This window comes from Acomys russatus, chromosome 19, assembly GCF_903995435.1.
Source record: "Acomys russatus chromosome 19, mAcoRus1.1, whole genome shotgun sequence".
Lineage (NCBI taxonomy): Eukaryota > Metazoa > Chordata > Mammalia > Rodentia > Muridae > Acomys > Acomys russatus.
In genome coordinates this window covers 41,571,224-41,599,009 of record NC_067155.1, presented here as the reverse complement: position 1 = coordinate 41,599,009, position 27,786 = coordinate 41,571,224, and the positions used below count along the sequence as shown (strand labels likewise).

The following is a 27,786-nucleotide window of genomic DNA, read 5'->3' as shown; positions in this document are numbered from 1 at the left end:
GTTTCTGCCTCGCCTGCACTGAGATTATGAGCATATGCTACTACTACATCTGGACTTTAAAAAAGCAAAAACAAACAACAAAAAACTATGGGATGGAAAGCAGGTCCTCATGCTTGCATGGCAGGCACTTTACTGAATGACCCATTCCTCCAGATCCTATGATGTCCTATTTCATCATACATGCTGGGAAATAAACATTCAATGCGTTTTTCAAAAATGCACAAAGAAAAGTGCCCAGTGATCTAGGTGTGGGCCTCATGTTTATCATTCTATCCTTTCAGAGCTACACTAGGAGGGTCAGTGTGGGCTACCCAGTGAGATTCTGTCTTAAAAGATGCCCTGGAGCTGGAGAGATGTCAGCAGTTAAAGAGTGCACACTGCTCTTACAGAGGACATGGGTTTGGTTCCAAGTACTTCATGGTGACTCACACTGCCTAACTCCAGTTCCAGGGGACGTGGCACCCTCTTCTGACCTCTGCAGGCACTGGACACATACACATATGTGAGCAACATATGCATATTTTTTAAAAATTAAAAATAGTGATAGGAAAGATGTTTTCTACAAGGTTGCCAAATACAATTAGCCAAAACACCATGAATGTAGTATTGACATAATTCCTGATTGTTTCGTGGTTCTGTTTGCTATATGTAACTTTTTGTTTGTTTGTTTTTTGTTTTTCAAGGCAGAATTTCTCTGTGTAGCCTTGGCTGTCCTGGACTCGCTTTATAGACCAGGCTGGCCTCGAACTCACAGAAATCTGCCTGCCTCTGCCTCCCGAGTGCTTGGGTAATTTTTTAATTTATGCGTAATAATATAAATGTATATGCCCAAAAAATCTTTGGAAGAAAAAAAATATTTTAAAAAATAGAAAAATGCCCAATGGGCAACTTAGAAGCCAAGATAACCTTACCAGGTAGGCAATCGGGCAAAAATAAAGTCTCAAAAAGAAAAAGGACAAGACAACCTGGGTTCTTCCCTGAAATCCAAGCTCAGTTACCAACTCTAAGAACCTGTCCTCTGGATACTGTGACAATCCTTACACATGGCATGCCTTCTTTTGCCCAGATGACCCCTGATGACTTTACCTTCTCCAAGTTTCATCAGTCGAGGAGTTTTCCTAAAGCAATTAGAATCAAAAGGCTTGTCCATGTGCTCCAGGTATCCAGAATATTTTACTAGGGCAGAAGGGAAAAGAGCATGAATATGAGGAAAATATTCCAAGGACCCTCCAGAGCCATCACATCAACAACACAGGGAAACACTGCAATTAGCTTTTTGTGGTGTCCTGAGTATCTGACTTTCATCTCTGAGCTTCAAGAATTCTCCTGATGAGCCTTAACTCACTGTTCTCAGTGGCATAAGGGAAAAGTAAGATAAGGAGCCTGCTTTACTTCTTTAGATTGTTTGTTTTTTCAATACAGGGTTTCTCTGTGTAGCCTTGCCTGTCCTGGACTCACTTTGTAGACCAGGTTGGCCTTGAACTCAGAGATCTGCCTGCCTCTGCCTCCTAAGTGCTGAGATTAAAAGTGTGTGCCATCATGCCCAGGCGGCTTTACTTCTTAAAAGCCCAAGGCAGGCAAGGTGGCAGCTGTCTGTCACTCCAGCTCTGCAGAAGCTGAGACAGGAAGAATGGCAGTTTGAGGCTGGCCTGGGATACAGGGAAACCCTATCTTTTCAAACAAAAAATGGGCCAGGCCTGGTGGCGCACGCCTTTAATCCCAGCACTTGGGAGGCAGAGGCCGACAGAGAGCTGTGAGTTTGAGGCCAGCCTGGTCTACAAAGTGAGTCCAGGACGGTTAAGATAACAGAGAAACCCTGTCTTCAAAAACAAAACAAAACAAACAAAAAAGAGCTGGGCTTGGTTGTGAACAACTTTAACACCAACACTTTAATCCAGAGGCAGAAGCACGCGGTTCTCTGTAAATTCAAGACCAGTCTGGTACACAGAGTAAATTCCAGGACCACCATAGCTACACAGGGAAACTTTGCCTCAAAACAAGACAAAACCCAACAACAACAACAACAAAAAACCAACCAACCAAAACCCAAAACCAACCAAACCAATCACCACCCCACCCCACGACATATTTTGTAAATATGCAATCACCTAACTGAAGACACTTAGGTTCCAAGTTTGATTCCCAGCTCTTGAAACAAAGAACACCCTGGACCAACCAGGTGGGTTGATACACATGCCCTGGACTCTGACCCCAGCACCACATAAAATGTAGTGGTGCCCACCCATAACCCCAGCACTTGAAAAGATGGAGACAGGTGTAGCAGGAGTTCAAGGTCATCCTCAGCTGCATGGACAGTTAAGAGGCCAGTCTGGGCCAGGCGTGGTGGCCCACACCTGTGATCCCAGCACTCGGGAGGCAGAGGCAGGTGGATCTCTTTGAGTTCGAGACCAGCCTGGTCTACAAAGTGAGTCCAGGACAGCCAGGACTATAAGAGAAACCCTGTCTCGAAAAATAAATAAATAAAAAAAAATAAAAATAAAAAATAAAAGAGGCCAGTCTGGGTTGCACGAGACTCCCGTTATCAAAAAATATAAAACTTAAACCATAGTTTTCCAAGGACGTTGTGAGCATCCTAACTCCATACCCAGCACGGAAGCGTCAGGTGTCACGGGATCGCCAGCACCCTCTCGGATGATATCCTTCAGCACACCTCGGTCCCCAGAAATGTCCAACATCCGTTGACTTAGTCGCTCGTAGGGAGACTGGTAGAGAGAAAGCCACAAGGCCTCAGAGGTGGGACCCACTTGGCTGTCTCCTCAGGCCGGCGCCATGTTCCCGCCCTCACCTGGCCCAGGACGTCGTCCCCATCCAGGGCTCCCGGGCCTCGGGTGCTACCACCCATAGCCGCGCTCCGGCTGCTCCCCCAGCTCGTGCTACCAGGCTCCCCGACCCCCGCTCCATACCTGGCATTCGTCTCGCGACGGCGGGATTCCGTTCCTGAGGCGCGAGAAGACGCTCATCTTGCCGCTCAACCGTCTGCCAAACGCCTCACCGGAAACTACGCCCGGAAGTCAGGCGCAGGCGCGTGCTGGGCACGAGAAATGCGCGCGCGGTTGAAGCAGCGAGCATGCGCGGAGGCGTCTCCCAGCACGAGCCACGCACGTGACGGCGGGCGCAAAGCATGATGGGGTCCCGGGAGGGCTTTAGGCAAAGAAAGCATTTATGGCGCACAACAGCTAGGCCATGAACCTTTCATTCGGTCTCTATATTGCTGTTTGACATTCTTTTTAACCTCAGCGTTGAATAGTTACATGTTCAATAGCTCCTCCTCCTCCGCTTCCTGTTTCTCCTTCTCTTTCTTATCTCCTCCTTCCTCCCCCCGCCCCCGCCCCTTTTATTCTCTCATAGATACCCCCTGGCTGTCCTGGAACTTGCTTGTAGACCAGGCTTGCCTCGAACTCACAGAGATCCATCTCCCTCCCAAGTGCTGGAAATCAATATGTGTGTGCCACCGCTGCTGACACCAAGATTTCCTAAATTCATAATTTAATACCATTAACCGGGATGTAATACAGGGACTTTTGTAGCATGCTCAAGAGCCTGGTTCTAGGGGGCTGGAGAGATGGCTCAGCGGTTCAGCGCTGAAAAGCACTGACTGCTCTTCCAAAGGACCCAGGTTCGATTCTCAGCACGCACATGACAGCTCACAACTGTCTATAACACCAAGATCTGACACCCTCACACAGACATACATGCAGGCAAAACACCAAAGCACATAAAATAAAAGTAAGTGATTTTTTTTTTTTTTTTTTAATTTTAAAACAGAGCCTGATTCTACCTCTCAAAAAGGCAAGGAACAAACAAAGCCAGATAAGAGGCCAAGTCGATAAGGTGCTTGGCACCAACCCTGACAAGCAGGACTGGAACTGATTATTGCAAGTTATCCTCTGAGCTCCCCATGCATGGAGTGGCCTGTGCCTGCAAGCACACACAATAAAAGTTTCACCAAACAAACAAAGACAGCTCCTAGGAGGATACAAGCCAGGACAGTGACCGTCTTGATGGGGAACCTGGACTGGCAAGTGGCAAGGGATTGGCACTGAAAATTCTCAACAACTAGATCTTTTGTTTCGTCTTGCTTTTGAGATAGTCTCAAGAGGCCCAGGGTGGCCTTGAACCTGTTGTGTAGTTGAGCGTGAATTTGAACTCCTGTCAGCGTTTCCCAAATTCTGGAATTACAGGTATTCACCACCCTGTCCAGTTTACAACTTGACCTTGAAAGCGAGTGTGCACAAGATACACATTGCACTGTGTGCTTAAGATCTGTTCCTGTTATACCTCAAATGAAAACAAAACAAAACAAAAATCAAAATAAGCACTCAAACTTACAGAACTAGAGGGAAAAAAAACTAAATAAAAAAAAGTACCTTTAAAATATTGCACTGGGGATATTCAGAAAGCTGTTTATCATAGCATATACCTGCTCTTGTTTGGAGTTGTTGAGTATGGAGGGGGTGTTTTTCTCAACCCTCCCCCATCCTGGGCCAGGCCACAATCTCTCTAGGTTATCATAAGGGACCCAGCAGAGGCTGCCGCCTGAGTCTCGTGGTACGTGACCCACTTTCCACCTGATTCTGGATGACCTTGGAGACGCAGGTGTTGCTGGTAAAGGGGAGAGGAGGGGAGGGGAAGGGAGGGGAGACGAGGGGAGGGGAAGGGAGGGGAGCAGGGGTAGACACCAGGCAGTGGAGTCCGGGTCCCTTTGAGTGTCCCAGGTCTGGGTGTCAGCTGTCCCACTCTGGGAGGAAGAAAAAGCTTGAGTGACTGGACAGAGCTGCTGGTTTGAGGCCCTAGTGGGAGGCCTCGTGGACCACAGGAGACCAGGTAATACAATATTAGGGGTGGGCATGTTGCCACCTTGCTCAGGAGATGTTGTTTCTGGTTCCATAGGGGAGCAGGTGGGAGATGAGCACCCAAGACTCCCATCTCAGACTCTCTGGGAACAAACAGTGTTGCTCCAAGACAAGCAACTTGGCTCTGGGTGTTGGGGATGTAGTTAGTGTATAGGTCCTGACTTGTCAAACATGCCGGAGGCCCCCGGGGATCTATACCTAGCACCATATAAACTGTGTATAGTGGGGCATAGCTGTAATCCCAGCATTTCAGTACTATAATCTCAGGGTGAGGTAGGATCAGGAGCTCAGGTTCATCTGTGCTACATATGTTTTACATGAGCCCTGTCTCAAAAGAAAGAAAGAAAAAAAAAGTGATGACTTTGCTTTAAGATTGCCTGGGTGGGAAAAAAAAAAAAAAAAAAAAGATTGCCTGGGTTGCCAGGCAGTGGTGGCACACGCCTTTAATCCTGGAACTTGGGAGGCAGAGGCAGGAGGGTCTCTGTGAGTTCAAGGCCAGCCTGGTCTACCAGAGCAAGTCCCAGGACAGCCAGGGCTACCCAGGGAAACCCTGTCTTGAAAACAAACAAACAAAAAATTTTCCCCCGGGGTGGAAGGTGTATATTACAGATTTCTGGATCTCAAGAGAGACTCCTCCTTGAAGTAGGATCCGCGGCTGGAGCCCGAGCCCTGGACGCTCTAGAACAGTGGTCCTCAGCCTTCCTAACGCTGTGACCCTTTAATGCAGCTCCTCGTGTTGTGGTGACCCCAGGCATAAAAGTATTTTCATGCTACTTTAGAACTGTGTTTTCACTACTGTTATGAATTGTAATGTAAGCATCTGTGATCTTGGCAGAGGCAGGAGGATTGCTGTGAGTTCGAGATCAGCCTGGTCTACAAAGTGAGTCCAGGATAGCCAAGGCTACACAGTGAAACCCTGTCTTAAAAAAACAAAACAAAAACAAAAAAATACTGTGATCTTAGGCCGACCCCTGTGAAGGGGTTATTCCACCCCCAAAGGAGTTACGACCCACAAGGTGAGAATCGCAACTCTAGGACAATGTAAGGAGACTGTCTCAAAATAAACAGTAAGGGGGGGGGGGGTGCTTTACAAAAAGGTAAAAAGAAGGTTGAGACTTTACCTCATTAGTAGTGTTTGCCTAACATGTGCAGGGCCCTGGTGGTGGTGGTTCAATCCCTAATGCTGTGTGCATGCGTGCGTGCAAGGTCTTATCTCCATGTGGCATTTATGGTGCTAGAGATTGAACCCAAGGACCGCATGTATTCTAGAAAAACCTCTAAGTTAAACTCCCAGTTGAGCGGTATATCCAGACCCATAGCGGCCACTGGTTTTCCATTTAAGTCCTTCTTTTGTTTCCAGATGGGGAAACTGAGGCTCAGAGTCATAGTAGGTTGAGATCAGAATCCAAGGCTGGCATCCTTTTCTCTCTAAGCTTCCAACAGCCCTTGGGCTGGGAACAAATACAACAGAGGGAGGGAGTGGCAGGACAGAGCAATGACTGCTGCTTGTGTTGCAGCTGAGCTGTGAGCATGGCTTGGCGGGTGACTGTGCGGGAGCTACAGGACCAGCTGCAGTGTCCCATTTGCCTGGAGGTCTTCAAGGAACCTCTGATGCTACAGTGTGGCCACTCTTACTGCAAGGACTGCCTGGACTCCTTGTCCCAACACCTGGACTCCGTGCTGCGCTGTCCCGTGTGTCGTCAGTCAGTAGACTGCAGCAGCTCCCCGCCTAATGTCTCCCTGGCCCGGGTGATCGATGCTCTGAGGCTCCCGGGGGACACAGAGCCCACCGTGTGCGTGCACCACCGAAACCCTCTCAGCCTCTTCTGCGAGAAAGATCAGGAGTTCATTTGTGGTCTCTGTGGCCTGCTGGGCTCCCACCAACACCACCGGGTCACACCAGTCTCCACTGTCTACAGCCGCGTGAAGGTGCGAGGGGCGGGCGCCCAAGTAGCGGGAGGAGCGGAGCAAGGGACGCGCTCCTGGGTTCTCTAGCGCCCCCACTCTGTGGAAGAAGCCTACTGCGCCAGGGCTCCGTTTTCCTTCCAACTCTGTCTTGGTAGTGTATGCCTCGCATACACAAGCATGAATTCATTCATGGGCTTTTAGCATTTATTTGTTTGCTTATTGGCTGATAACTGTGTGCACGTGTGTACCACGGCAAGCATGTGGAAGTCAGAGGACAATTTGTGGAAGTCAGTTCTCTTCTTCCACGTGGGTCCCATACGTTGGTTTGGGCAGTTGCTTATACACCAGGTGTTGGAGATCGCAGCTGCGGGGATGGAGAGGCCCTTGCCAGACCTTCCTCTTCCTTTTTCCTTGCATCTCCGCTCTGTTTTATTTTGTTTTCCTTGCTATGCTAGGGACCAAATCGAAGGCTTAGTTTATAGCTTACGCAGCATTCTGCTGCTAAGAGCCTTCCATCGCTAGGTTCCCTTTAGTTTCAGGGGTGTGGTTTTTGGAAGTGGTTTATTTGGGCCAATGTTTTACTACGGTAGCTCCGGCTGGCCTTGAACTCACTATACAGCCCAGACTGACCTTGAACTCTAAATCTTCTTGTCTCATTCTTCACAGTGCTGAGATTACAGGCATGCCCCACCATTGATTTTTTTTTTCTTTTTCTTTTTCTTTCTTTTTTTTTTTTTTTCTCATTTTCTTTTTTACTCACTTATGTGTGGACACACACATGGAGAACAGCTTCAAGGACTTAGTTCTCTTCTCCCACCATGTAAGTCCCAGCATCAAACTCAGGCCATGAGGCTTTACCTGCTGAGCTATCATCTCGGTGGCCTGAGGTCTTGAGAACTCCTAAGCCTGTCTGTTCACAGGCATGAGGGCAGGGCCTTTTATTCCCCTGCTATAATTCAGCATCTACAGCGGTGGTTCTCAACCTGTGGGTCGCGACCCTTGAGGGGCCAAACAACTCTTCCACAGCAATCAGATATCAAATACCCTGCATATCACTATTTACATTATGATTCATAACAGTAGCGAAAGGACACTTATCAAGTAGCAATGAAATAGTTTTATGGTTAGGGGGTCACCAAAACATAAGGAACTGTATTAAAGCGTCGCAGTAGAAGGAAGGTTGAGAACCACTGGTTTACAGCTATAGCTGGCAAGTGGTAAATGTTAAAATATATATGTATGTTAAATTTGTGAAATCCTCAGCCCATTAACTAGTATCTCAGGTCAACAGATCAACATTATTTAAATATTTTTCAAATGTCTTATAAGGCTGAGAGTCATGTGTATAAGGCTGGAGATATGGCTCAGTGGTAGAGCACTTGCCTAGTATGTGCAAAGCCCTGGGTTGTATCCCAGCACTAGAAAGAAAGAGAAAATAAAACATAGTAGTTTTCAAGTGGGGCTGAAAGAGATTAGTTTTATTGTTCTTTTTGATGCATTTATTTGTTATTCGACCTGGAGTATAACACCAGGGCTAGGCAGTCCTTTCACCCACATGTACACACTAGGTATCTAATATGTGCAGGCACTGTGCTTGTGCCTACTACAGCAGTAGGCAAACATCTCACCAGGCCTAGAAGATGCACTCAATACATTACCCTTCTGGCCTGGAACTTTCTATCTTCCTGTCTCAGTCTCCTGAGAGCTGGGATGTAAGCGTGGGGCTTGGATGCATGGCTTCCTCCCCCTGTGGCCCAGTTCACTGGCATGGTCTCAGCTTTCTCTGTGTTAGGAAGTGACCGTGGGTGTTCCCTCCTGAGACTGCTGGAGATGTCCTAGCCTGCGTGCCTAGGGCAAGAACATGGCATCAGTCACCCTGTAGACTGGGCTCACTTGCTCCTCTCTTTTCTAGAATACTTTCTTTAGATTTGTTTTATTATTTTATGTGCGTGACTGTTTTGTATGAGGGTATCACATGCATCCCTGGTCCCCAAGGAGGTCAGAAAGGGCTGTCAGAGCCCCTGGGTCTGCATTAGAGATGATTGTGAGATGCCCCGTGGGTGCTGGGAATCAAACCCTGAGCCACTTCTGCATCCCCTTGCTTTTTATCTTTGTCTCCTTTGCTCTCCCCTCCTTTCCTTTCCTCCTCTCTGCCTCCCCTCTCCTTTTCCGTCCCATTCCTTCCCCTTTCTTCCCCTCTCCTTCCTCCTCTCTCACCTCTCCTCCTCCCCTCCCCTTCCCTCCTTTCTCCTTTCATTTCTCTTTCCCTCCCTGATACACTCTGATCACATGTGATACAGGCTGGCCTTGAACTCCCGCCTCAGCCTCCTGCGTGCTGGGATGACAGGTATGTACCACGACACCCATCTTCCTTAATACTTTTAACCTGTGTGTGGAGCTATCTAGGGAGCTCTGGTTCCTAATCTCCCTCTGCTATCATGGCCACTGGGAGAGTCCAAGAAGGGAAATGGTCCGCACTGCACGAGGACTGGAAAGAGCAATTGTCCAGCTGCTCACAGGACCATGGCATGTCACCCCCAGGAAGAGCTTGCAGGCCGCATATCTGAGCTGAAGGAGGAACAGAGGAAAGTGGAGGAGCACATTGGCAAACTGGTGAACAACAGGACCCGAATTATTGTGAGTCCTTTCCCTCTGCCTGGGACCCTAGATCCATCCATCCCATTCCTACAGAACTCAGGTTCCCTTCCCCTCTCCACCCCAGCCCCCATTCCCTCTTACTGACAGGCTTTTGTGTAGCCCGTGCTGATCTTGAACTCTCGATGTAGCTGAGAGTTACCTAGAACTTCTCCTCCCTCTACCTCCTCTTCCTGGGTACAGAGATTATAGGTGTGTCCCACCCTGCCTGGGTTATGCAGTGCTGGGGATGGACTGCAGTGCTTCATGCCTTCTAGGTGGGGGCTCTACTGCTGAGCCACATCCCTAGGAGAGTCTAGGTAAGAGCTCTATTACTAAATAACTCCTCTAACTCCTCATTTGGGGATTGTAAGCAAGTGCTCTGCCACTGAGCCATGTCCTCTTCACTGGGGGATTCTAGGCAGGGGCTCTACCACAGAGCCACACCCCCAGTTCCTCACTGGGGGATTCTAGGTAAGGGCTCTAGCACTGAGCCACACCCCCAGTTCCTCTCTGGGGGATTCTAGGCAGCTGCTCTACCACTGAGCCACACCGCCAGCCCCTCACTGGGGGATTCTAGGCAGGTACTCTATCACTGAGTCATGTTCCCAGCCCCTTACTGAAGGTTCTAGACAATTGTAATACTGCTAAGCTATGTCCCTAACCCACATTTTCTAGCCTTTTAAAAAATTCTTATTTTAGGGCAGGAGAGATGGTTCAGTGGTTAAGAGCACCACCTGCTCTTCTACAGAGTCCTGAGTTCAGTTCCCAGCACCCACATGGTGGCTCACAACCATCTATAATGTGATCTGATGCTCTCTTCTAACATGCAGGTGTACATCCAGATAGAGCACTCATATACATAAAATAAATAAATCTTTTTTAAAAATAACTATTTAAGGCCGGGCGTGGTGCCACACACCTTTAATTCCAGCACTCGGGAGGCAGAGGCAGGCGGATCGCTGTGAGTTCGAGGCCAGCCTGGTCTACAAAGTGAGTCCAGGATGGCCAAGGGTACACAGAGAGACCCTGTCTCGAAAAACAAAAAAAAAAAAAAAAATAATAATAATAATAATAATAAATAAAAATAAAAAAATAAAAATAACTATTTTAGAAGAAAAAAAAAACCTAATCAAAGATGCAGGGGGGAAAAGTATCAGTTTATTATTGCTGTGCTGCAAATCAACCTGGAGCCCAGTAGCATTGTTAGGAGCACAGGGCTCTAGCACTGAACCACACCCCCAGCAAGCCCTTTTCTAATTTGCTCTTCACAGAAGAGGGTGCCTTCCAAACAAAGCCAAATTCAAAGAATACCCTGCTGGCTGGGGGAAAGTCCCACTCCATATAAGGGAACTGAACCCAGTTCTCAGAACTCTGCCAAGTTGGCTTTTGTTCTGTGTTCCTTTGGGGCTGTGATAAGGGAGGAGGGAGTCCCAGAGATACAGTCTCAAAGCCTGAGCCCAGCTCTCCTCTGTACCCTGGTGCCACCTGTGTCTGTGTGTCCTTGGCAGCTATCATGAGTTAGTGGGGAACAAAAGTCTGGGCACAGAGCTGTCAGCGTAGGAGTGGCAGAGAAGGGACAACATTTTTTTTTTCAAGACAGGGTTTCTCTGTGTAGCCTTGGTTGTCCTGGACTCACTTTTGTATACCAGGCTGGCCTCGAACTCACAGAGAGCCGCCTGCCTCTGCCTCCCGAGTGCTGGGATTAAAGGCGTGCGCCACCACACCCGGCAGGGACAGCAACATTTTGTATGCTCTCACTCAACTCTCCTGAGTCTAAGGAAAAAGAAGATGGAGATTTTTTTTCCTGAGACAGGGTTTCTCTGTGTAGCTCTGGTTGTCCTGGACTCACTTTGTAGACCAGGCTGGCCTCAAACTCATCAAAATCCTCCTGCCTCTGCCTCTTTGAGTGCTGGGATTAAAAGTGTGTGCCACCCCTGCCCAGCTGATGTTTTTAGGGGTTTTTGTTTTACGCCAGGAAGAGCTTGAGGGTCCTTTGACCTAATTATAGCCGGGTGGCTGTCATTGTCCTACCTGTCAGGCTCGTAGCCCACACTTAAGGACTGGCAGGGAAACACGCAGTGCCTGACCATCCCATTCTACAGTTGAATCTAGTTCTTTTTCTTTTCTTTCTTAAAGTTTTTTGTCAATCGTTTTATTTTTGACACAGGGTCTTATTATGTAGCCCTGACTAGACAGTTCCGGGCTGGTCTGGAACTCGTAGGGATCTGCCTGCCTCCTGACTGTTGGGACTAAAAACATGTGCCACCGTGCCTGTTACAAGCCCTTAATCCTTTGTACTATTACAAATCACTTTACTCTTCAGTTATATTTTTTTTAAAAAACTGAGTGTTTAAAATCATATTTGTGGCAATGTGGTGGTGGTGCAGACCTTTAATCTCAGCACTGGGGAGGCAGAGGCAGGTAGATTTCTGTAAGTTTGAGGCTAACCTGGTCTACAGCTTGAGTTCCAGGACAGCCATGGCTACACAGAGAAACCATGTCTCAAAAAGCCAAACAAAACAAAAACTCCAAACAACTATGTGCGACTAAATGTCTACCAACTTTATTTTTATGCTCAAGGTCAACTGAAGATGACTTTTAGGGTCTGGGGAGGAGCCCTTGGGTTCTTTAATCTGTCCTCTGCCAATCATACTGAGGAACGTATCAGGGTCTTGCTGACCAGGTGGCCTCCCCGAGAAGTGTTGGGAACATTTTTCTCCATGGTACCTTTATTTTCAGAGTGTGCATGCCTGAGAGTGCAAACCCTGGGTCTCCACAACTCTCTCTGCTCAAGGGCTGAGCCTGGGTGACTCGCCAGAGCTGTGAGACCCTTTGAGAGGCATCTTGCTGTGTCCAGGAAGGACTGGCCTCTGTCTTAGGGCTGCCATTTTAGCCGCTACGCCCTTTCTGTCATTGGCCTCCAAGTATGGTTATTGACTGTTCCAAAGGTCACTTACACCAGTATTTAAGAACGAACTGTGCTTTCAAACTTAACTGTTGATAACACGTAGACAAAGTTTGACAGAGACAAATTTCCACATAAACCTTAATTCTGTTGGGACTCAGCTTCCTAACGAGAAGCCAGATGAGCTCAGTGGAAGACATGAACAATGATCTTGCTAACAGAGCAAACCTTTTTTCTCTGAGCATATTTTTCTTTTCTTTTCTTTTTTTTTTTTTTGAGACAGGGTTTCTCTGTGTAGCCTTTGCTGTCCTGGACTCGCACACAGCGATCCACCTGCCTCTGCCTCCCAAGTGCAGCACATTTTTCTAAGCCCATACTATTTCTGCTAATAAAACAACTTTATATTTCAGTGAAAACATAGGAAACTGTTGCTTAAATGCAGAGAACACATATATTATGTCTTAAATATGTAATAGCTATAAATGCAAACAAAACAGCCCTGGAGATAATTTTTTAAAATCACACCTAGCCATGCATGGTGGCACATGTCTTTAGTCCCAGCACTTGTGAGGCAGAGGCAGGAGGATCTCTGTGAGTTTGAGATTATCCTGGTCTACATAGTAAATTACAGGACAGCTGAGGTTATGTGACAATCTTGTCTGAATTTTTTCTTTTAATTTTTCTTATTATAACATGCATTTAGAAACTAATTTTTAAAAAAGTGATCACCTTTTGAGTTACTTTATTTTATTATCTTTGTTGTTTTCTTGTTTTAGTAGATTTTTAAAATTTATTTATTTTTATTTTATGTTCATTGGTGTTTTGCCTGTATGTGTGTATGTGTGAGGGTGTCAGATCCCCTGGAACTGGAATTATAGACAATTGTGAGCTAGAAATATGTGGGTGCTGTGAATATGAACCTGGGTCCTCTGGAAGAACAGCCAGTGGTCTTTGTTTTGTTTTGGTTTTTGAGACAGGGTTTCTCTGTGTAGCCTTAGCTGCCCTGGACTCACTTTGTAGACCAGGCTGGCCTTGAACTCACAGCGATCTGCGTGCTTCTGCCTCCTGAGTGCTGGGATTAAAGGTGTGCGCCATAACACCTAGCTCCAGCCAGTGGCGAGCCACCTCTCCAGCCCACCTTGTTGTTTTCAAGACAGGGTTTCTCTGTGTAGCCCTGGCTGTCCTGGAAGTCTGGTCTGTAGACCAGGCTGGCCTCAAACTCACAGAGATTCTCCTGCCTCTGTCTCCAGAGTGCTAGGACTAAAGGCAGGTGCCACTATGCCTGGCTTTGAGTTTGTAAGGTAGCCACAGCAGGTTAAAGCCTTGTCATCCGTTTTCACTCTGTCTGCCCCTTTGTTAGTCACCCCTGACTTTTGCGGGTAACTATATTAACTGCTTATTCTGAAAGCACGGAGACAAATGACTGGCAGTCTCAGTTCTTGAATTCTGGGAACAGTAGAGTCTAGAAAGATCAACTCCCAAGTGAGGATGTTTCTCCATTTGGGTAAGGCTGCAGGCTAGAACAGAAGTTGCCATGTCCCAAGGCGCAGTTTATTTCCCCCAAACGATAGGGACTTCCTGGGTCATTTTGTGGAACCAGACGATGACCAAGCAAACAATGCTGTAAGGATGTTTTAATTATGTACACATTTTGTCTTCTGCATTTCAGTCACACTAGGGACTAAAAATGCATGCGGCCTAATGTAACAGTTTTAATTTATATGATCTTATCTTGTCACTGTTCTATTGCTGTGAAGAGACTTCATGACCAAGGCAACTTTTATAAAAGAAAGCACTTAGACAGGTGGTGGTAGTGCACGCCTTTAATGCCTGCACTTGGGAGGCAGAGGCAGGGGGAGTTCAAGGCCAGACTGGTCTACAAAGTGAGTTCCAGGACAGCCAGGACTACATAGGGAAACTCTGTTTCAGAAAAACCAAATATATAAACACACACACACACACACACACACACACACACACACACGCCAAATATATATCAGAAAAAATAAATAAACAAAAGCAAACAAATAAATAAATACTAGCCAAACAGGTCTGGAGAAATGGCTCAGAGGTTAAGAACACAGTTCTTCCAAAGGTCCTGAGTTCAATTCCCAGCAACTACATGGTGGCTCACAACCATCTATAATGAGATCTGGTGCCCTCTTCTGGCCTGCTGGCTCACATGCACGCAGAACACTGTATAAATAAAAGTACCTAGCCAAATATAACTCAGCCAAGGTAAACCATGACCCAAAAAAAAGACATGACTCAAAAAAAAAAAAAAAAAGAAAGAAAGAAAGAAAAGAAAAAGAAAAAGAAAGAAGGGGCTGGAGATGGCTCAGTGGTTAAGAGCACCACCTGCTCTTCCAGAGGTCCTGAGTTCAATTCCCAGCAACCACATCTATAATGTGATCTGATCCTCTCTTCTGCATATAAAGCACTCATATGCAATAAATAAATCTTAAAAAAAAAAAAAAAAAAAAGAGAAAGAAAGAAAGCCAAACAAAATCACAGTGACTCAGCTGAATTGCCAACCATAGCTGCACACTGGCTATTTTAGGGTTACAGGGCTAGGATTAGGGTCAGAGTCAGGAATAGGCTAAAGGACTTGCCTAGGTTCAATCTCCAATACAACAACAACAACAACAACAAAAAAAAAAAAAAAAAAAAAAAAAAAAAAAAAAAAAAAGAAAGAAAGAAAGAAAGAAAAGAAAGAGGAGCAGGTCATTTCTAGGGCCCCCAGTCACAAAGTAAACTCACCACTATCATCAGCCCACTTGGCATCTAGGATGAGGCCCTGTTCAGGCTGGGCCAGAGAGACAGGCCCAGTAGTTCGGCAGTGCCTGCACTGACACTGGCCCTCCTGTCTTAGAATGAGTCAGACGTCTTCAGCTGGGTGATCCGCAGAGAGTTCCAGGAGTTGCACCACCTGGTGGATGAAGAGAAAGCCCGCTGCCTGGAAGGCGTGGAGGCTCACACTCGTGGCCTGGTGGCCTCCCTGGACATGCAGCTGGAGCAGGCTCAGGGCACTCAGGAGCGACTGACCCAGGCTGAGGGGGTGCTGGAGCAGTCCGGCAACGAGAGTCACCATGAGTTCATCCGGGTGAGTGGACAAGAGCGCAGTGCCCAGCTCTCTCAACAATGCACTTTTGACACTGTAGTAATCACCCTGCCCCTCTCTTTCTTCCAGAAGTTCTACTCCATGGCCTCCAGGTAATAACCTCAGCTGAAGCTGCTGGGAGGGAGGTCAGCCAGTGTGCAGGGGCTTCTGGCACAGACACCTCATCCCCATGGCTCCTCCACATGGTCTAACTGCTGCTTGCCACGTGTGTCTGTCACTGAGCACAAAAAAAAATAATAGGAGTCAAGAACCTGCCATCTCGGTTCTCACAGACTACTGGTGTAGAGGGAAAACTGGTCCCATACCTGTTGTAGCTATGGCAACAGATATTGCCTCAAGCTATGAAAACACTGTTGAGGAGGTGATGGCCAGGGACTGGCAGAGGTGTATAGATGTGATGGCTGAGGAGGCTGCAGTGTGCAGGTAGGCAGGGCGAGAGCCATCTCGAAAAATGGGAGTGAGGTGGTATTGCAGACCGTAGGATGTGATCAAGTTCAGTGTTGCTGTGATGTCAACTGTTATGTGTGAGAAAGGGGGTGGGGAGATGGACCAGGCAGGGAAAACCAGAATGAGGGGCCTTGAAGTGTGTTCTTCATACCTTGTTGTGGGGAGGGGAGTGGAGTCCATGTTAGCATAGGGAAACTCAACAGTTTCCTGTTGGTGTGCAGCTCCTTGTTTTTTTTTTCTTTTTAAATTCTCACTTTATGCATGCGGGTGTTTTGCCTGCTCGTGTGTCTGTGTGAAGGTGCCCACAGAGGCCAGAAGAGAGCATTGGACTCCCACGAACTGGAGTTATAGACAGTTGTGCACTGCCATGTGGCTGCTGGGTATGGAACCTGGGTCTTCTGGAAGTGCAGCTGGTGCTCTTAACCACTGAGCCACCTCTCCAGCTGCTCCTAGTTGTCTTTATGTGTGTGGTGTGTGGAGTCAGCCTTTTGTAAACACTCAGACTTTTACACATTGTCACCATTTGTACTGGGACAAGGGGAAGGCTTTGCCATTCCATGGGTCTGAAGCATTGAGGGCCTTGATCTGGGCCACACCCATGTCAACAGTCACATTCGCCCCTGCGCTTTGCACGGGCACCCCTCAGTGCCCCACAATCCCAATTCTAGGAATCAAGTACGTTCTCCAGGCTGGAGATATGAAGACAGGGAATTGTGGTCTCGTGGCTGCGTGGCCCGAGTGGTGAATTAGCTTCTGTGGTTTCCCACATGGGAGGGAGAGCGGGAGGCAGCCTTGCTACCAAGCTCCCCAACCACCGGAACTCACACTCACAGGGCAGAGGTCCAGCAGGCTCGACCTTTGGAAGGCGTGTTCAGCCCGATCTCCTTCAAGCCAGGTCTCCACCAGGCCGACATCAAACTAACTGTGTGGAAGAGACTCTTCCGGAAAGTTCTGCCAGGTGAGGCTTCAGATTGTTAGCCTCCCAGTTCATCAACGGCACCAAGAAGTGTACAGAGAACTTAAAGGGAGCTTGCGCAGGGTGGTGAGGAGGGTGTGGGAGTGCTTGCATAGACACATATACTCGCAGAGAAGTCCACACCTGTCCCTTAGCACAACTCCTGCACGTGGCCACATCCGATGCGCTTCAGGCATCATCCCACCCACACACTCACTCGCCCATCTCATCCACATACCCATCCATCCTTTCATCTATCCACCCTTCCATCCACACAGCCCTCTGCCTGCCTCTTCCAGGTCCCGGGGACCTAGAGTCAGCACAGTTCACCTACTTGAGGACTCAGGGCTTGCCATCACCTCCCAGGCAGGGTCTGCATCTTCTCTGTGACCCGACCACAGGCCTCTTTCTCTTCCAGCTCCGGAATCTCTCAAGCTGGACCCTGCTACTGCCCACCCTCTCCTGGAGCTTTCTAAGGGGAACACCGTGGTGCACTGTGGCCTCCTTGCCGAGAGACGAGCCAGCCAGCCCGAGCGCTTTGACTACAGCACCTGCGTCCTGGCTAGCAAGGGCTTCTCCTGGGGTCGCCACTACTGGGAGGTGGTGGTGGGTAGCAAGAGCGACTGGCGCTTGGGGGTCATCAAGGGCACAGCCAGCCGCAAGGGCAAGCTGAGCAAGTCCCCGGAACATGGTGTGTGGCTGATTGGCCTGAAAGAGGGCCGGGTGTATGAGGCTTTTGGCTGCCCACGGCTGCCGCTGCCCGTGGCTGGCCACCCCCACCGCATCGGCGTCTACTTGCACTATGAGCAGGGGGAGCTCACTTTCTTTGATGCCGACCGCCCTGATGATCTGCGGACCCTCTACACCTTCCAGGCTGACTTCCAGGGCAAGCTGTACCCGATCCTGGACACATGTTGGCATGAGAGGGGCAGCAACTCACTGCCCATGGTACTGCCCCCGCCCAGTGCACCCGGCCACCTCACACCTGCCCAGCTATAGGCTGTCCTGGTGCTGTCTGCCCATTGGTCCACCCTGCTTGACACGGGGATTTTTTGAGGGGTTCTGCCGGGTCTCAAACTTTTGGACTGCTTGAGAAGGTTCTGCATACCTGCGTGACCCTGACACATCTGTAGCAGGGGATATAGCCCCTTCCCCACCACCTAGGGGTACTCATCTACCTTTCACCTCACCAGGCCCTGTATCCACTCACCCTACGGGGCAGCCCTGTGCCTCCCAACTCTTCCAACAAAGGGCAGAAACGTTTCCACATACACTTCATCTTTATAACCCGGACTTTACAACATCGATTAAAACCAGTAAATTTGACATTTTCCTCACTAATTATTACTACTACTATTTTCAATATCTTATTTCCAGTTAGGTGTATGTTTAGGGGTGCTGTGTCCATAGAGGTCAGAAGAAGCTATGGGCTCCCTTGGAGCTGGGTTTTGAGCTGCCTGAGAACAGTATGTGCTCTTAATGGCTGAACCACCACTCTTAGCTCCAACTACTGCTATTTTTTTTTTTTTTTTAGATACAGAGTCTCACATAGCGCAGGCGCGCCTGAACTGGCTAGCCAAAGATTACCTCGGAACTCCTTCTTGATCCTCCTGCCTCCACCTGTTGCGTGCTGGGGATCCAGGAGTGTGTGCCATCCTGCCTGGTTTATGCTGTGGGGGGACTGCTAGGCAAGCCCTCGATTGACTCAGTTCCATCACAAACCCTCCTTTTCCTCCTAATCAACAACAATGTTGAGTATTCACCACCTCCATCACCACCATCATCATCAATATTGAGTATTGATCCCAGGGATTTGCATATGCTAGGCAAGTGTTCTACTCCTAGTGGTAATCTCTTCCTTATTACACACATACTTTCTAACAGTCTGGTCTTTTTTTTTTTTTTTTTTTTTGCATTGCTGAGGAGAGAATCCCAGAGCCACACATTTACTTGGTGGGTGCTCAACAACTCCAATCCCACATTAGTGGAATTAAGGAGGGTTTTCTACCTCTGAGCCACACCCCAATCCCTCACTGGGGAACCTAGGCAAGCACTCTACCATGAACCACACTCTTAGCCCCTCACATGGGGGATCCTAGGCAAGTGCTTTGCCACTGGGCAACACTCCCAATGTCTCAGTGGAGGCTTCTAGGCGGGTGCTTTATCTCTAAGCCTTCCATCCCATCAGTGTTGAGGGCGGGGGCTAAGTCAGGGCTGCCAGGAGAGTCTCAGGTACAATATGAGTTCTAGAGTCTTTTTTTTTTAAAGTTATTTGTTATTATGTATACAATGCTTTGCCTGCATGTACACCTGCAGGTCAGAAGAGGGCTTCAGATTACATTATAGATGGTTGTGAGCCACCATGTGGTTACTGGGAATTGAACTCAGGGCCTCAGGAAGAGCAGACAGTGCCCTTAAGTGCCTGAGCCATCTCTCTAGCCCCTAGTTCCAGAGTCTTTAAAAACAGAATTCACAGTCTTTAAAAACTACAAAATAAGCTGGGCATGGTGGCGCATACCTTTAATCCCAGCACTCAGGAGGCAGTGGCAAACAGATCACTGTGAGTTCAAGACCAGGCTAGTCTACAATGGGAGTCCAGGACAGCCAAGGCTACACAGAGAAACCCTGACTTGAAAAAACAAAAACAAACAAACAAAAAACAAAACACAAAAAAAATCCCACAAAAACAAAAAACTACAACGTTAACTACATGGAATTATAAAAATACGATATAATGACTTTTCTTCTTTTTCGGTCTTTAGATACAGGGTCTCACTACGTAGCTGGCTGTCGTGGAACTATATAGACCTAGCTGGCCTCGAACTCACAGAGATCCCTCTGCCTCTGTCTCCAGCGCCAGGATTTAAGGCGTGAGTCACCACGCCGGCTTTAGATTTTATTTATATTTATCTATTTACTTATTTAGAATATTCATTTTGGTTTTTCAAGACTGGGTTTACCTGTGTAGCCTGGCTGTCGTGGAATGCACTATGTAGACCAAGCTGGCCTCGAACTCACAAAGATCCGCCTGCCTCTGCGTCCCCAAAGTGCTGGGGTTACAGGCGTGCGCCACCGCGCCCGGTTTAGAATTAATTTTTAGACGCTGAGGAAGGAAAGCAGCTACTTTCTTCGGAGCCTAACGAACACGAGAGCCTTTTGTATCCGGTAATCTCGCTGCAGATAATGTTGAAGCTGCCGCAAAGCTAGGCCGAGCATTGCGACGGGGTGCTTTACGATAGTGTCGTAAAGGTTTGCGGATACGAGAGCATGGGGCTGTACGCGGCAGCTGCTGCCGTGCTGGCTGGCGTGGAGAACCGCCAGGGCTCCCTCAAGGGACTGGTGTATTCCAGCAGCTTCCAGGTAGTGGGGCCGCGTGCAGGGAGGGAGGGAGGGAGGGAAGCTGAGGAGAGGGGCCCGGCCGGGCGGGGGTGGGCGGCGAGGCCCGTGTTGGGTGCAGCGCGTGTCCCCTCTGCCACGCAGAACGTGAAGCAGTTGTACGCTCTGGTGTGCGAGACGCAACGCTACTCGGCGGTGCTGGACTCCGTGATCGCCAGCGCCGGGCTCCTTCGTGCAGAGAAGAAGCTGCGGCCGCACCTGGCTAAGGTGAGTGGCGGCCGGAGGCTGTCACCCGAGCTTAGCTCTTGCACCTCCTTCTGGGATCCGAATTGAATTGGGACAGATGTGACTTCACTTGGAGCGTTACGTCAAGAGTTAAATAGGACCGAGGCGCAAACCAGCAGTGGCCGAGGCTACCGGAAAGGGTGATGGGGCGAGGAAGGTTGGGGTCCAGAGCTCTGCAGAACAGGCGGTCCCTGGGGTTAGAGGTACAAAGTACGGAGTCTCAATACAGGATCTGGTGCCCTCTGCCTGTCTGTCTTTTTGTAATGCTGGAGATTGAACCCAGGGTCTCCAAGACGCCACGGAAGAGTTCTATCTCTTGAGCCACACCCCCATCCCCTCCTTGGAAGAATCTAGACAGGTGTTCTATCCAGGCCCTCATGGGGGAGGGGGGTTTCTAACCAGATGCTCTACCTCTGAGCCACACCCTAAGCTCTTCATTGGGGGAATCTTGGCTGGTGCTTACTGCCAAGCGGCCACCCCTGTTCCTTCTCTGGTGGATACTAGGCAAATTTTCTACCCTACTTTTGAGCCTTGCTCTCAGTCTGTTCTCTGTTCGCTAGTAGATGCTAGACAGACGTCTTTGAGCCACGCCCTCGGCCCTTCACTTGGAACTAGGTGGGTTCTGCTGCCCGGCCTTTGTTAAGATTTTTGTGACAGGGTCCTCCTAAGTTGCTCAGGAAGGTCTTTTGTTTTCTTTTTCTTTTCTTTTGGGGTGGGGGGTTCGAGACAGGGTTTCTCTGTGTAGCCTTGGCTGTCCTGGACCCGCTTTGTAGACCAGGCTGGCCTCGAACTCACAGCAATCCACCTGCCTCTTTTAAGATTTATTTATTATGTAGAGTATTCCACCTGCATGTATACCTACAGGCCAGAAGAGGGCACCAGATCTCATTATAGATGGTTGTGAGCCACCATGTGGTTGCTGGGAATTGAACTCAGGACCTTTGGAAGAGCAGCCAGTGCTCTTAACATCTGAGCCATCTCTCCAGCCCCCTCAGGGGGGGGGGGGGGTCTTAAATTGATAATTAAGGTTGATCTTCAGCTTGTAGCTTCCTCCTCCCCCTCCTGCCTCTCTCCTTCCCCTCCTCCTCCCCTCCCCCTCCATCAGACAGAGCTTCTCTGTGTATTCCAGGCTGTCCTGGAACTCACTCAGGCTGGCCTTGAACTTAGAGATCCGCCTGCCTCTGCCTCCAAAGTGCTGGCGTTAAAGGCTCATGCTACTATCACCAGGCTGGCTTATAGTCTTCTGGCTTATGCATCTGACGTTTGCTGGGGTTATAGGCATTTGCCCTCACAATGGCCCATTAATTTCTTGTGTGATCTGAATAAGAAAATCCCCTTGAGCCGGGCGTGGTGGCGCATGCCTTTAATCCCAGCACTCGGGAGGCAGAAGCAGGCGGATCGCTGTGAGTTCGAGGCCAGCCTGGTCTACAAAGTGAGTCCAGGATGGCCAAGGCTACACAAAGAAACCCTGTCTCGAAAAACCAAAAAAAAAAAAAAAAAAAAAAGAAAATCCCCTTGATATGACCATGTGGGCAGGTTCTCAGTCCTCCCGCTGGAGGGTTTTATGGTGTTGTTACCGTGTGTGTTTGTTCTCCTCTGTCCAGGTCCTAGTGTATGAATTGTTGCTGGGGAAGGGTTTCCGAGGGGGCGGAGGCCGATGGAAGGCTCTGCTGGGCCGGCACCAGGCGAGGCTCAAGGCTGAGTTGGCCCGGCTCAAGGTTCATCGGGGTGTGAGCAGAAACGAGGACCTGTTGGAAGAGAAAGCCAGGCCTGGCCAAGGTGAACTGGTGGCTGAGGGGAGGGTGATGGCCCTCGGGAGGGAGGGGCTTGCCTTCCTACCTACTCACTGCTGTGGCTTCCAGCCTGCCAGGTGCCTCGGTTCGTGCGTGTGAACACACTCAAGACCTGCCCTGAGGATGCAATTGACTATTTCAAGAGACAAGGTTTCTCCTACCAGGGTCGGGCTTCCAGGTGAGAGCTGAGCATCCTGCTTGGGTGCTTTTGTTTTCCTCTCTGTCCAGATGGTTAGAGGAGTAGGAATTCCAGAGGAGAGAGACCTGGGAGGGGGTGGGGGGGCCGGGGGTGGAGTGTGTGTATGGAGGGGTAGTGACTGCATTCTCTAGATGGTTTTCTTACTTTTCTAACGTTTTCTTCTTTTTAAAGATGTTATTTTTATTTTAAATTATGTGTAAGTACACATGCCTATGTGTGGGTGTGCACATGTGCCTGAAGAGGGCATCGGACCCTCTTGGAGCTGGAGTTACAGGCAGGTGAGCTGCTGGACATGGTACTAGGAACAGAACTTGGGTTCTTGTTGAGAGCAGTGTGTATTCTTAACTGCTGGGCCATGTCTCCTGCCCCTCCAGCAGTTTTTTTCCCCTCATCTTGTGAGACCTGTTTTTGACCATAAACCCTGGTAATTCCTACAGTTCTTAGTCTGTGTCTTGGTGGCCCCTCCGTTTGTTCCCTAGGCCAGCTGCTGTCTCCCACCTTTCCGGTGGCAGCCTCTTCAGCTCCAAGCCAAGACCCCATAGGCCAGGCATTGGTGGCGCGTGCACGCTGTTAGACCCTGCACTTGAGAGGCAGCGGCAGACGGATCTTCAGGAACTCACTCTGTAGACCATGCTGCCTAAAACTCACAGGGATCCCGAGTGCCGCCACCACCTGGTGGGACAGTTGTGTTTTACTGCACATACAGTTTCTGCTCTTTTAGAAACTCGCTGGGCGTGGTGGCGTACACCTTTAATCCCAGCACTCGGGAGGCAGAGGCAGGCAGATCACTGTGAGTTCGAGGCCAGCCTGGTCTACAGAGTGAGTCTAGGACAACCAAGGCTACACAGAGTAACCTTGTCTTGGGAAAAAAAGAAACATGATGGTCTAAGTATGGAAAACAAAGACTTTAATATTACTACTGTCATACTGCCATTCCTTAGCATGGAAGTATCAAATTAAGCCTGCCCTTAGATTATATTTTATTAGAATGTCTGGTCTTTTAAAACTGGTATTTAGCCAGGTGGTAGTAGAACAGGCCTTTAATCCTAGCACTTGAGAGACAGAGGCAGGCAGCTCTCTGTGAGTTCAAGGCCAGCCTGGTCTACAAAGTCCAGGACGGCCAGGGATACACAGAGAAACCCTGTCTAAAAAATAATAATAAAATAGAAAATTGGTGTTTGATTTGTTGACTTGAGTTTCACAAAAAGTTGGGTTTTGGCTTTGGATTAGCACAAAGTTTTCAACTACTTTTGAAATGGCCCTAAATCTACCTCTGTCACTTCATGTTACATGTCTATGTGAAGTGCTGTTCTCATCATTAACATTTATACAATCAGTGTATCCACCCCATTTTAATGCGTTTAATTATCACTGTTGCATGTGATGTGTGGGGGCGTGCACACACCACATGCCTGTGGTCAGAGAGCACACTTGCAGGAGTGGGTTCTCGCTCCACCTCGCTGATCCTTGCAGCCCCCACCCCCAGAGTGGCAGGCAGGGCATGAGGATAAACATCTGTCATTCCAGCACCAGGGAGGCTGAGACAGGATTGAGTTCCACATCCTGTCTCAATAAAACTAAGCCTCGAGCTAAAGAGCTGGCTCAGCAGTTAAAGATGTACATTGCTCTTGCAGAGGACCCGAGTTCAACTCCTCGCACCCATGTTGGGTGGCTTGTAACTCCAGCCCCAGGGAGCTCTGATGTCTCTCAGGGTATCTATTCTCACATGCACATATTTAAATAAACATAAATTAAAAATAAGACATCTTTTTATTTTCTTTTTCTTTCCTTGTTTTGTTTTGTTGAGACAGGGTTTCTCTGTGTAATGGCTCTAGCTGTCCTAGAACTCACTCTGTAGTCCAGGTTGGCCTCGAACTCATGGAGATCCACCTGGCTCTGCTCCCAAGTGCTGGGGTTAAAGGCATGCGCCAGCACGCCTGGCTCAAGACTTTTTTTTAAAGTTGAAAAACAGGTGAGATGATGGCTCAGTGGTTAAGGGCATGGACTGCTTTTCTAGAGAACCTGAGCCTGATTCCTAGCACCCACATGGTGATCACAACTGTCTGACTCCGGTCGGAGGGAATCCGATGCCCTCTTTTGGCCTTCACAGCTCCACTGCATGCACACTGACACACAGACAAAACACCTAAATGCCTCAAATAAAAACAAAGGCTAAGAACAAAACCTAACCAGTGGTTGTTCCTGCCAGCCTGGAGGACTTGCGGACTCTCAAGGGACAACATTTTCTTTTGGATCCCTTGCTGCCTGAGCTGCTTGTGTTCCCTGCGCAGACAGATCTGCACGAGCATCCGCTCTACCGCACTGGCCATCTCATCCTGCAGGACAAGGTGGAGAGGACGGGTGGGGGCGGAAGGATGTGGGGAGGGGGCTGCAGGGCTCTGTGCTCACCCAGCTGCCTGCCCCCTGCTAGGCCAGCTGTCTCCCAGCCATGCTGCTGGCTCCCCCACCAGGCTCCCATGTCATTGACGCCTGTGCTGCCCCTGGCAACAAGACCAGTTACATTGCCGCCCTTCTGAAGAACCAGGGGTGAGTGCTGGTGGCAGCTCTGAGGCCGAGGGAGGGGTGAGGTCGAACTGTAAGGTCGTGTCATCGAATGATACAGACGAAAGCCCTGAGCCACTCATAGCTTAGCCCCAAGCCAGGGTATTGGTGTGAGAGTAAATAAACCCCTCAGCCCCTGGGGTTCTTCCCAGGTTGCTCGTCTGTGGCAGGGACCCCTGTAGACCTTGTAAATAAGCCGAGTCCTAGCTTTTTGGTTTTGGGTGATAGTATACTGAGGACCAAACCCCCAAAGCCTTATGCATGCTAGGTGAGCACTAAACACTGAGCCGTGCCCCCCTGGCCTCTCACTGGGGACTCATTTAAGCCTCACCCCCAGACCTGTGTCCTGACTTAGCTCACTGTACAGTTGGATGCTATCTGTGGGCCTCCGTGCTCCATCAATTTTCAGTTACAGGGCTGGTAAAATGGCTCAGTGAGCACTTGCTGCTCTTCCCGAGGACCTCAATTCAGTTCTCAGCACCTGTATCTGGTGGCTCACGGCATCTGTAATTCCAGCTCCCTGGGCTCCAACACCCTCTTCTGACCCCACAGGCACCAACACTCATGCGGTGCTCAGACACATTGAAGTCTTAATTGTAAAGTTTTCAGTTCATTCTGTCTCTGCTCTTCCCTAGGAAGATCTTTGCTTTCGACCAGGATGCTAAGAGGCTGGCGGCCATGGCTACATTGCTGGCTCGGGCTGGGGTCTCTTGCTGCGAGTTAGCGGAGCAGGACTTCCTGACAGTTTCTCCCTCCGACCAGCGGTACAGCCAGGTCCAGTACATCTTGCTGGATCCTTCCTGTAGTGGCTCTGGTGAGATGGGGACAGGGTGACTATGGTCACAGCAACTTGGATGGATACTGAAGGCTACCAGTTAGTCTTGATAGTACTTACGACTTGTGACCACAGGCTAATGCTCTCATGTATAAAATGGGGATCTGGCTTCCTAACCGCAGCTCCTTCTCCATAGGCATGCTGAGCCGGCAGCTGGAGGAGCAGGCGGGAGGCACACCTAGCAAGGAGCGCTTGCAGGCCTTGGCAGGGTTCCAGCGGCGGGCTCTGTGCCACGCACTCACCTTCCCCTCTCTGCAACGCCTAGTCTACTCCACGTGTTCCCTTTGCCAAGAAGAGAATGAAGACGTGGTCCAAGAGGCTCTGCGGCAGAACGCGGGGGCCTTCAGGTAATGGCGTCCCCAGGACCTGAGCGGTGGGTCACAGGCTGCTTCTCACCAGGGTCTGAGTCCTCTCCTTCTTCACAGATTGGCTCCTGTCCTCCCCACCTGGCCGCACCAAGGTCTGCCTTCCTTTCCAGGGTCTGAACACTGCCTCCGGGCTTCCCCTGAGACCACACTCACTGGTGGCTTCTTCATTGCTGTGTTTGAACGGGCAGAGGCGGTGCCAAGGTGAGTGGAGTTCTTGCTATTTGAGGCGGAGTTTGTGTAACCCTGGTTGGCCTAGAACTCCCATGTAGGTACATCGTGCTGACCCACCTCTGGCCTCTTCTCCCAGCCCAGCCCCGCAGGCCAAAGCAGTGGCTCCAGAACCTCTCAGCCAAGCCCCAGAGAGAAAGAGAAGACGCAAAGCAGCAGCTGGTGCCAGCGTGCAGCCAAACAGATAGCAGGCACTGTGGGCCCTACAGCCAACAAAGCCACCCTCACCGTGGTTCCCACTCATCTGGGAAGGGGAGATGATGTCAGTGGGCACAGCCCTACAGCCAAGAGTTCTTTGCTTCACAAATAAAAGGCAGACTCGGATCTGACAGATCACAGTTTTATTTTTAATGACATAAGCAAGAACAATCTCACATTCATACTAAAAATCTCAGCTACTCACAGGAACTCAGTCTGTGGTGGGAAGCCCCAGCCTCCCTGTCCCTGTCCAGCGTGAGCACAGACAAATGTGCTCACACACGAGACTATGCCAGGACACCTCTACAGGGGCCCTGGATACAGGCCTGCTGTGGAGCTGAGGTAATTAGCCCAGACTGAAATGCAGGGAGGCCCCTTCCTTACCTGAGGCACAGGTAGAGGCTTCGTATGCAGTCCCCTACCTATCCCCATCCTCACAGGCATTTGGGACTTGAGGTCCAGCTCTTCCCCAGCTCCACACAGCCCAGCCTAACCCTGCCACAAAACATTCAACCCCAGTCACAAAGGGAAGGAGACCAGTTACAGCTACATCACATTGTTTATAAAATAAGAATTACACTTATACGACATGTCTAGAAGGAGCTCCGCTGCCTCAGGAGAGCCGCTGGGGACGGCCATGAGCCCCTCCTTCACACAGGCATAACTATACAGCTAATTCTTACTATTCGGTAGCATTTATACTTAACCACCTCAGTGAACCAAGCTTGAAGGAATTTAAAAGGCAATTTAGCTTAAATACAAAAATAAATTTTTATTTTGTTAAAAAATGTTTAAATATTTTTTTTCTTTTAATTTAGACACACGCATTCATACTTCTCCCAAAGAGGATGGACATGGCAGCCAGGCTCTGGGGCCTGAGGGTGTGGTTTTGGAAGGAAAGACAGATACAACTAAGGACCCTAGAAGTGTGATCCACTAAGTCTAGAACTCCAAACAAAGGCTGAAGATGCCCTTGCCTGGGGTGGGTTATGTAGGGGAGGACTGACAGAGGGAAGTCTTTGCTCCCAACAGGCTCCATCCCCTGGGCTGCCAGCCCTTAAGTCAAAACACTATTGAGAATTCAGGAGTCAGCACTGTGGCTGTCACGCGGTGCCACTTTCAGCATTCAATTAGC

At 49.2% G+C, this 27,786-nt stretch overlaps 3 protein-coding genes across 5 annotated transcripts in view; 2 read left to right on the top strand and 1 right to left on the bottom strand.

Moving 5' to 3' along the window:
* Positions 1 to 3,056, bottom strand: part of Fkbp6 (FKBP prolyl isomerase family member 6 (inactive)) — a 71,687-nt gene extending 68,631 nt beyond the window's left edge. The window contains exons 1-3 of the mRNA XM_051161288.1: positions 2,925 to 3,056; positions 2,606 to 2,723; positions 1,087 to 1,176 (exon numbers count right to left, since the gene is read on the bottom strand). Of these exons, the coding sequence (XP_051017245.1) occupies positions 1,087 to 1,176; positions 2,606 to 2,723; positions 2,925 to 2,981 (265 nt within the window). The 5' untranslated portion in view covers positions 2,982 to 3,056. The remainder of the gene's footprint in view (positions 1 to 1,086; positions 1,177 to 2,605; positions 2,724 to 2,924) is intronic.
* A 3,340-nt stretch (positions 3,057 to 6,396) lies between these two features.
* Trim50 (tripartite motif containing 50) lies at positions 6,397 to 17,886 on the top strand. The gene is made up of 6 exons (XM_051161315.1): positions 6,397 to 6,803; positions 9,324 to 9,419; positions 15,197 to 15,427; positions 15,518 to 15,537; positions 16,726 to 16,850; positions 17,266 to 17,886. The coding sequence occupies exons 1-6, from the start codon at positions 6,405 to 6,407 to the stop codon at positions 17,844 to 17,846; spliced, it is 1,452 nt and encodes a 483-aa protein (XP_051017272.1). The 5' UTR covers positions 6,397 to 6,404; the 3' UTR covers positions 17,847 to 17,886.
* Positions 17,887 to 20,093: 2,207 nt separating this feature from the next.
* Positions 20,094 to 27,392, top strand: Nsun5 (NOP2/Sun RNA methyltransferase 5). Of its 3 annotated transcripts, none has more exons than XM_051161282.1 (10): positions 20,094 to 20,207; positions 20,328 to 20,450; positions 22,073 to 22,247; positions 22,331 to 22,439; positions 24,670 to 24,808; positions 24,892 to 25,007; positions 25,658 to 25,836; positions 25,994 to 26,204; positions 26,283 to 26,418; positions 26,533 to 27,392. In XM_051161282.1, the coding sequence occupies exons 1-10, from the start codon at positions 20,115 to 20,117 to the stop codon at positions 26,761 to 26,763; spliced, it is 1,512 nt and encodes a 503-aa protein (XP_051017239.1). In that variant the 5' UTR covers positions 20,094 to 20,114; the 3' UTR covers positions 26,764 to 27,392. The 3 variants fall into 3 exon arrangements, 2 of the variants coding, with proteins under 2 accessions (XP_051017239.1, XP_051017238.1); XM_051161281.1 differs by having other exon boundaries at positions 26,283 to 26,426; positions 26,533 to 27,387; XR_007832348.1 differs by having other exon boundaries at positions 20,102 to 20,207; positions 26,336 to 26,426; positions 26,533 to 26,565.
* The last annotated feature ends 394 nt before the right edge of the window (positions 27,393 to 27,786 follow it).

Excerpts from the sequence above, each read along its gene's own strand:
- Nsun5 (XM_051161282.1), top strand. The coding sequence starts at position 20,115 with ATGGGGCTGTACGCGGCAGCTGCTGCCGTGCTGGCTGGCGTGGAGAAC. Across the intron at positions 20,208-20,327 it reads TGTATTCCAGCAGCTTCCAG|AACGTGAAGCAGTTGTACGC; the intron begins GTAGTGGGGCCG and ends TCTGCCACGCAG. Across the intron at positions 22,440-24,669 it reads TACCAGGGTCGGGCTTCCAG|CCTGGAGGACTTGCGGACTC; the intron begins GTGAGAGCTGAG and ends TGTTCCTGCCAG.
- Trim50 (XM_051161315.1), top strand. The coding sequence starts at position 6,405 with ATGGCTTGGCGGGTGACTGTGCGGGAGCTACAGGACCAGCTGCAGTGT. Across the intron at positions 6,804-9,323 it reads CTGTCTACAGCCGCGTGAAG|GAAGAGCTTGCAGGCCGCAT; the intron begins GTGCGAGGGGCG and ends TGTCACCCCCAG. Across the intron at positions 15,538-16,725 it reads TTCTACTCCATGGCCTCCAG|GGCAGAGGTCCAGCAGGCTC; the intron begins GTAATAACCTCA and ends TCACACTCACAG.